General features: G+C 44.7%; 1 protein-coding gene across 1 annotated transcript; it reads left to right on the forward strand.

Annotated features, from left to right (window-relative positions):
- Positions 1–5535: 5535 nt before the first annotated feature.
- LOC133417013 (inactive serine protease 35-like) lies at positions 5536–7694 on the forward strand. The gene is made up of 2 exons (XM_061704439.1): positions 5536–5684; positions 6126–7694. Exon 2 carries the CDS (start codon positions 6130–6132, stop codon positions 7387–7389), a length of 1260 nt encoding a protein of 419 aa, XP_061560423.1. The 5' UTR covers positions 5536–5684; positions 6126–6129; the 3' UTR covers positions 7390–7694.
- Positions 7695–8680: the final 986 nt, after the last annotated feature.

Raw genomic sequence — 8680 nt, forward strand, 5'->3', positions numbered from 1 at the left:
GACTCCCACGCACACATTTTTCCTGCATGCCAAAATAAAGTTTGGAATAATCCCCTGCTAAAAGTGTCACAAGAATACCCTGATATAATTCAGTCCATGGTCCGAGAATAATGTCATCTCATCGGGCAAAAGGCCTCAATCCAACTGCACGAAGGAGCTGGAGCGCCATCTGCAGGACGCCCGCGCTCATTTCGCTGAATCTCTCTAGGTGGCGCTGTTTCCCCATCGCCATTTCTTGCCACTCCGATCCTCACTTTTGCCCTCACTGGACAATGTGTTTTTGCACAGCTGTGTCGGCTAAACCAGCTGAGGTGGTAAAAGTACTCAGACGTTGTATTTAAGTAGTTAAAAAAAAAAAAAAAAAAAGTGCAGATTTACTTCTGTTGTTAAGTAAATATAAAGTATCAAATATAAAGTAGACTGTGAAATGTACTTCAGTGCAAAAATAAAACATAAAAAACAGCCGACACAAAAATGCATACAAAATAGTTGCCCTCTTTTATTCACTTTTATTAACATGTTCCAATAGCTTTGCAAACATTGTAGACTGACTAGCAAAAACAAATCAAAAAATGCTTGCATATCTAATGATAACAACTGAAAAATACACTTCAACTGTATGTTTTTCAGATTACTGTAGATATATATATATATATATATATATATATATATATATATATATATATCGCGGTGGCGTGGAAAACCTCACAACGGCCCGGTGGGATATATTCCGGCCACCGGAACCCTTTTAAGCCGATATATTTTCACGGCTCAAACGAGTTGCATCCGAAAGTTGCCGGACGTAGTTGCGTTGAATTGAAAGCTGACAGTCGAACGGCGCGTAGTTTCACCATTTTGAAGCCTCGTTTTATATACTGGCTCGGCTCCAGTTCAGCCACGACCCTCATGCCGAGTTCTGTAGGAAAAGGATGACGGCAGTCGATCGTTTGCGAGACGTGTTACATAAAAAGCGAAAGAAGAAGCAAACCACAAGTGTTAGAGTTAAACCTTTGAGGCTCGCTAAACAGAAGTCTGGGAGGATTTCCTGCATGAAGCTGGTTAAATGTGACTTTTTTTCATCAGTTATTTCCCATGTATTTTCTTTTTGTGTTTTGTAGACGCACGTCTTTGTCTTGACGCCTCGCGATGATTAATGTCCACAAACGATGCAAACGCAGAAAACAAACAAAATGGTCACTGCTGTATAGCGTGTGTGTGTGCGTGTGCGTGTTATCCTGTTTGTTTCCGAGTTGGTGGTGGTTGTTGTTTTGAAAATGATTGACGTTGTCTCACACTGCGACAAGTTGGGCCGTTGAGCCTTGCAGCGTTGCGTCTGAGCGCATGATCAAAATGATTTATCAGGCCGCATTCTTCGCTCTTGTATCATAAATAATGGCGGCGTGTTTATAATCACAGCTTTTTCCTGTTTAGAGCAGCAGGGATGAGACACTTGAACTCGCCATTGTCAGGGATGCACACGTACGCACAGCATGACACCAGATGGACGACGTTTGGTGATGTTAGCGCCCGTATGTGCTCTATTAATATGGATTACACTGTGCAGTAATTAGTAATTAGGTCAACATATTGGTCCACGTGCACCGAGACAACATTCTCGGAGCGCGACGGCTCATCACAGCATTCCGTCCACATTTCCTCCGGGCCGATTTGGGGAAACTCGACTTTGGGAATGTAATAATCCAGATTGGGATCGGCAGCTGGGTGTTTTTTTTTTGTTTTTTTTGGGGGGGGCTATCATTCTCCAACACCAGCTCGAGGATTGAGCCAATGGTTCGAAAGAATAAATCATGTTGCCTTTTGCGTCATTTTCTTCGTACTTTCATCGACCCCGTCGTCAGCTATTGGAGAGATGCCCTGATGGCGTTTGTTAGCATGTCAATGGCATTTTTTCGTTGTTAGCATGAAGCCTTTCTGTAGGCAACAGTTTGGTTGTTTTAAATACACAAGGTGTAATTCTCTTCATTTTTTTTTTTTAGTTTGACAGTAAAGTCCAACTTGGCGTGAAGCGTCTGTTTAGATCAGTTGTTCACGATTTGCCAAACCGCTGCTTCTTGTGAAGTGAAACACTCTTACGTTGGGTCACTCGTATCTCAAGGCGCCGCCGTACTATGTTATCTAATGGTTTGTTATTGACTTATTTAAAGATGCTTTGTCTCTATTTAATCAAAAATACAGAGCCCAAAAAGGAGATATTGGGGGGAAACCCCTGGGTGTGCACACATCGTTTTATACAGATGTACAGTAGACGGCCAAACTGTATCCCGCTGTTTCTCATGATAGAGATGACTTTTGTGCTCGATTCACAAACATGCTTCTTCTTACTCATATCAGGCTGGATGTCAGTCAAAAGAAATATTATGACTCAAGATAGAGCGGGGGAAATACAGCCACAAGCCGTAAAGTGCAGCGCGTACGGCTTTGAATCGTCGGTCGGAGATCGGCCCCCCGAGCTGCGAAAACGCCTGCGACAACACAGCTGCTTCCACTTGGACAGACCTCAACATGTTCCTCCCAGACACATCCTCGCCTTATCAAGTGTTAAACGTCTCTCTTGTTGTGTGATGCAAGACTCGGTAAAGTAAATGCAGGGCTGTCGGCATTGGCCGTAAACATAACGAATGGACCACACACATGCATACGTTGAACAGACCTACAGCAGGCAAAGACACACAAACAACAGTTCTGCTGTGGGGAAAATTCATCACAAATCGTCTTCTGGCTGATGGAGGGATAAGATTTGTGTTATGTTAATGACGTACTGCAAACCTATTTACAAACTAACAAAAGTCTGCTAGCTTAGTGCTAACGTATAATATGAAACACCATAGACGGGCTAATGGAAATTAGCATGGATGGTATGCAATTTATAATCAAACAACTGACAATTCATACAAACAGCATGACATGAATTATTATTGAATGGAGCTTAGTAGGGGACCTTCTCTGCCTCTTCTTCGTATTTTGAAATACTGCATTTCTTCCAGTAGACCTCAGTGCTGCCGGTATGAACGTCGCACTACACTGATGGTACAAGTCTAAATTCAGTGTCTCCGGTAAAAAAAATATCCAAAACCAATTGCTTAAATATCTGCAATATAGTGAACAATAAAGAGCAATATAGCGGGGGGTTAACTGTATATACACATTTTTAAAACTGAGGTCTCGGGAACAGCGCCAAGATCTCTCAGGTTCTTTTTTTCGTCACATAAAGAAGTCGATTTTTCTGGCAGCATGAAATCAATTTTACAGTATTTTGCGCTTCGGAAGGTCTTTGTTGATCAAGTTGTCGCGGCAATACCACGTAGCTGTACTGTATGTGTGTTTCAGAACTTGCCGCATTTTGGTCGGCACGACAAAACATTGGAGAGGACGGGCAGGACTGAGGTTCAGAGCATGAGGGGAGCAGCTGGGGGGGAAAGAGGGTGAGTCACAAACACAAAGTGCACACACTCTCTCTCTCTCTCTCTCTCTCTCTCTCCTTCCTTCCTGCAGCTGTCCCCCATCTTGCTGGATACAAAAAAAACAACAACAAAAATTTTTTGAATTAACAACACTGCCGTCTAGACTGCGGTGCGCAACGTCAAACGTAAATGAATGAACGAATGGTGTTCAGTGGAGTCGCTCCAGGGGAATCGAGTCCTTGTGGTCGTTTTAGGGTCATCCTGAAATGATCCTTACCGTTTTGTGAGGAGTATGCCTAGAGGAAAGGTGGAGATAATAAAAGTAGAAGTATGGAAGGTTGGTCACTCAGTACAGTTTTTATTTTCCTGTATTTAGGTACAGTGTTGTTGTTCAAATGGGCATAATGTAAGAGTGCTTTAGCATAATATTAAAAACACTTTTTAGAAATAAAACCTCTGCCTAATTTTCAAACACTTGGGCCTGTACAAACAAACGCTGAATTTAATTTCATGTTGATTGTTATGGAAGTACTGGAAGTGCTAAGTGTCTTCTGATGTGGGACTGATGTCCTTATTTCCAACTATTAAATCATCAAATTTTGATTTCGTGAAATGTCATGTCCTTTTTTTTTTTTTGTAACATATCAGAGTGCGAGACTAAAAATACAATACTCAGCCAGTCATTTTCTGCAGCGCATGTCCTCATTCGGATCGCAGGGGAGCTGGAGCCTGTCCAAGCTGACGTTGAGTTTTTTGGGGGAGATGTCGTGCCTGCCCCTCAAGTACTCTGGAACCCCCCAGTGGAGGTGCGAATAACTCCTTAAAAAAAAACAAAAAACACTTTGGTGGATTTTTGATGAATGAATGGATGCGGATAGAACATTTATGGATGGATGGATGGATGGAGTACACACGCGCTCCTCCCTTCTCGTTTGTTCCTTTTGTCTTTGTCAAAAAGCAAACACACATTTCTCATTTGTTCCACTGGACGCCCTCCAACCAAAACATTTATTCGGTGCCTTCATTAATTTGCTTTCCTGTGAGTGAAACTCTCCCAGAGAGACAACAATCAGTCCCGAGATAACATCGCGATAACCTGAAGATAAATCCCACCTCATATCAAAACAAAACACAAGTTAGAATAAGATATGAATCACTTGCAGAGTTGTTATTAAAGTCCAAATTCACAGTCAACGGGAAATGGGCTTTCTGGATGAACTTACACCAGACCCTCTTGTGTATTTATTTTTCTAATTTCTCATGTAGTCAGTGGTTATTTGTAGTGGTAACGCCAATTTGTGTCGTGAATTCATATCTCATGCATGACCGAGCAAAGGATATTTGAACGTAGGCACACATTCATAAACCGCTACGAAGAATGATAAGTATTAATGTGGTTTACTGAGGACAGACCGTCTTCATGTCCGTATTACACTGCCCCCGGGTGGCCAAGGCATGCACACCACAAGGAGTAGCCCAGTGTCCATGGAACTGAAGCAAAAAAATGTGGCAAAAACTGTTTAATTGTATATATTCTCTGTCAATATTTAATTCCTGTATGTTTTTTTATGAAGTATAATTTCATAGACTGATATATGTCTTATTGAAAAAAAACGAATAAAAAAATATAATATATTCATATCACAAAAAAATCCCCATATTGCAGGACTTTGAGTGTATGGTGTCATTTTTTTCCTGGTAAAAAAATGCTTTGTTGTTCAAAACATTAAAACTGAAAGAAAAATAAAAGAGACAATACATATATATATCTGGGATATTAAATTTGTATTAAAATATGTATCAATAATCCTTAATAAAATACGTGGACGATACTTCACAGATTTGCCCTATTGCGGGACTGGTCCGGAACCTAACCCCGGCAATAAACGAGGGAAAAATCAGATGGAATAGACTCGAGCTCCCAATGAGAAGTTTCGAAAATAACCATAAAGTTATTGACGTCATGTAAAGTTGCATCCAAACAGGCGCGACTCCCCCGCAAAATAGCAACACGTCTCTGCGTGCGGCTCCACAATGGGATGTCCTCATGTGATCGACACGTTCCTCTGCGCCCTCCTCCTCGGCCTCCCGCATCACAGCAGTGGGACGTACACGACAGCAGACATTTGCGAGCATCCCCGCACAAAGTGTTCCTCCATTGTTAGGGGTTTAAGCTCTCGAAAAGATGGAACTCCTGGGCGGAGGGGCTTTGTAGTCACTGGAAGAATTTGACTGGAAGTGGATCCTTTTTGTCACATTCAGGTAGATTTTGAACTTGCCTTACTTGCCTCTTGTATTCATTTTTTTTTTTACATTATGTCAGACAGGTATGTCCAAATGGTTGTCATGGTTCATATTTTATTTGGGTATTTTTTTCGCAACGTGGTCGATAAGGTCATAGGTAACGGACACCGCTTGCCTCCTAAGTGATTGTTCTGAAGTATTGGCATTGGCGCCATCTGCTGCTCGAAAAGGTTTGAAACCAACTCGTAACGACTAACCCTTCTCTTGCCCTTGCTATTCCTGACTCTTGCTCCATTCCAGAAAATTGTGAAGTAGAAAAGCTAAAGCACAGACAAAGAAAAATACGATGAATTAAAGAGGATCTTTGTTGTCACGAGTGGCAAGTAAAACAGGCGTAACGTGGTCCTCCGCCACATCTCCCCCCTTACCTTATTTATCTTGACTGTGTCTGTTTTTAAGAGCCATGGGCCTCCTGGAGCTCCTTTGTCTCCTGCTCTATGCGGCCGTCGACAATGCCAGCGGCGAGCTGCTCCCGGTGCTGACGGACCGAAACACAGAGCTTCTAACGAAACCTTTGTTCAGAGGACCAACGGCGGATGCGAAGGGAGAGGAGGTGAAGAAGCTCTGCGGTATAGAGTGTCAAACAGGCCTACCGCCCTTAAACCCGAGCGACCAAGAGCGGATTCTGGGATACGAGACGATGTACGACAACGGCACGTGCACGCGCACCGATGTCAGACTGCGGGGTTTGAACACGACAGGACCGGCTCCCTACGTTTCGTTACCGACTCGCAGGAAGCGTCAGGTTTACGGCGCGGACGGTCGCTTCGTGATCTCCGACTGGCAGTTCATCACCAGCTACCCTTTCGCCACTGCCGTGCGCCTGTCCACGGGCTGCTCCGGGGTCCTGGTCTCGCCCAAACACGTGCTGACGGCGGCTAACTGCGTCCATGACGGTCGCTACTACCTGGAGAACGTCAAAGGCCTAAAAGTAGGAGTGCTACAACTCAAAAACAAAAGAGGGAGGAGGAGGAGGCGGAGGTTGCAGAGGGCTGCAAGGAAAATAAAACAGCAAAAAGGAGAGCCTTTGGAGGATGGAGAGAAGAATAGAATTGATGGAGAACTAGCAAGAGACGGGAAGACGTGGGGGGTGGGAGTTAGACGCCCGAGGAGGCAGCCTGGCTTTCGCTGGATACGAGTCAAACAAACGCGCATCCCTCAAGGCTGGATCCGCTCCGAGAACTCCACCGCCTCCCTGGCCGCAGACTACGACTACGCCCTCCTGGAACTCAGACGAGCCGTCAAACTGAAGAAGTTCATGGAGATCGGCGTGGCGCCCCGCACCTTCCACCCGCCGCGGATCCATTTCTCAGGCTACGACCACGACAAAAGCTTGCTGGCTACCCTCGGGGGAGAGAAGGTGGTCTACCGCTTTTGCTCGGTGGAGAAGGAGTCTGACGATTTGATGTACCAGCGTTGCGATGCTCGGCCGGGAGCCACCGGGGCGGGGGTTTACGTCCGTCTGAGACGGGAGGACGGACGGGAGGGCGGGAAAGGGAAGTGGCAGCGGCGAGTGATCGCGGTGTTCTCGGGTCATCGGTGGGTGGAAGTCGGGGACGGTGAGCAGAGAGAATTTAACGTGGCGGTGAGGATCACTCCTGCCAAATATGCGCAAATGTGCCACTGGATCCATGGAGACGCCAGTCACTGCAAGACTCTTTGAACGACATTTGATGAAGCCTTAACTTTCAAACTTCTGCCCAACTGCGGTATTGTGCAAAAGGCTCAGGCCACTAAGGGTGCTTTCACAATAACAGCGTGCTTTTGTCTGGACCGAATGACTTGGTGTGGTTGTAAACTTCATCTGTTTCTGATTTAAAAAAAAAACAACAACAACAATTCTAACCACGTGAGATTGCTAGTTTGTCTTAAACTTGTCATACAGTGTGCAAATAAAGCCCATTTCCAGACCGATTCATATTGGTTCGGGTGGTCTCGGGTCATCAGTATGTGGAAGTTGGGAATGGCGAGCATAGCTGCTTTAATGTTGCAGTGAGGATCTGTCCAAAGAAATATTTACAGGTCTGCCACTGGCTCCCCGGAGACTCCAGTCAACGAACGTTTTGGGAGGACTCCACTGTCAAACCGGCCACTAATGGAGCTTTCACACCAGTACTTCGCGTTCTCTTGTCCAAATTACATAAACTGGGTCTTGGTTTGGTTTCTTCCAACTGAACCGCGCGCCATTTCTCTTGAACTGGTAATACACCCTGCAAATGAAATCAGTTTCAAGCCAGATTCCGCGTTGACCTGAGTCACTTATGAATCCATTTCAAGACGAGTCGTGTGTAACCCTTGCAATGTGCAAGGCACAAGTGAAGAACAATTGGCCACTCTTGACCGTTCAAATGATGATTGGATACATTTTGTGGGGCATTTCCATATGTGACAATTTCTTTGCGTTTTTGCTACAGATGAGGCGCCGCTCATCTTGACGTGGGTTGCTTCGCTGTTCGCTTTGTTTTCAGCATTCGCATTCTGATTTTTGAACGGCGGGCGGCGGTTTGAAACACATACGACCAACACCGACAAGACTTTGGGCATCAAGACTCCACTGAGACATTACGTTCCGAGCTGGTGATCTTAAACTCTGGAAAACTCTGGTCTGTGGTCAACACAAATGAGCCACTGAGAACTAGAGTGGGCTAACTCCATGTCTGCCATTTTAAGAGCTGAAATGAACTGAGAAAAGGTATATCTTGCAAATGAATACTTGTCTAAATCAAGTTTGAATTTCAATTTTGACACATAAGTGGCGCTTTTCCTGATTCATCAGTGCAGCAACTGGGCCAACTCCCATTTCCAAGATGGCTGCGCTCATGAAAGCGGCCTCCACCTCCCATAGAAAATCCCTCCAAAGTGAGGTTCAGCGATTCAGAGAAGACTCAGAAAGTGAGAAGTGCTTTCGCTTGGGTAAGTCATCATTACTACATAAATGCCCCAGATTTTATTGC

Source organism: Phycodurus eques, chromosome 18, assembly GCF_024500275.1.
Source record: "Phycodurus eques isolate BA_2022a chromosome 18, UOR_Pequ_1.1, whole genome shotgun sequence".
NCBI lineage: Eukaryota > Metazoa > Chordata > Actinopteri > Syngnathiformes > Syngnathidae > Phycodurus > Phycodurus eques.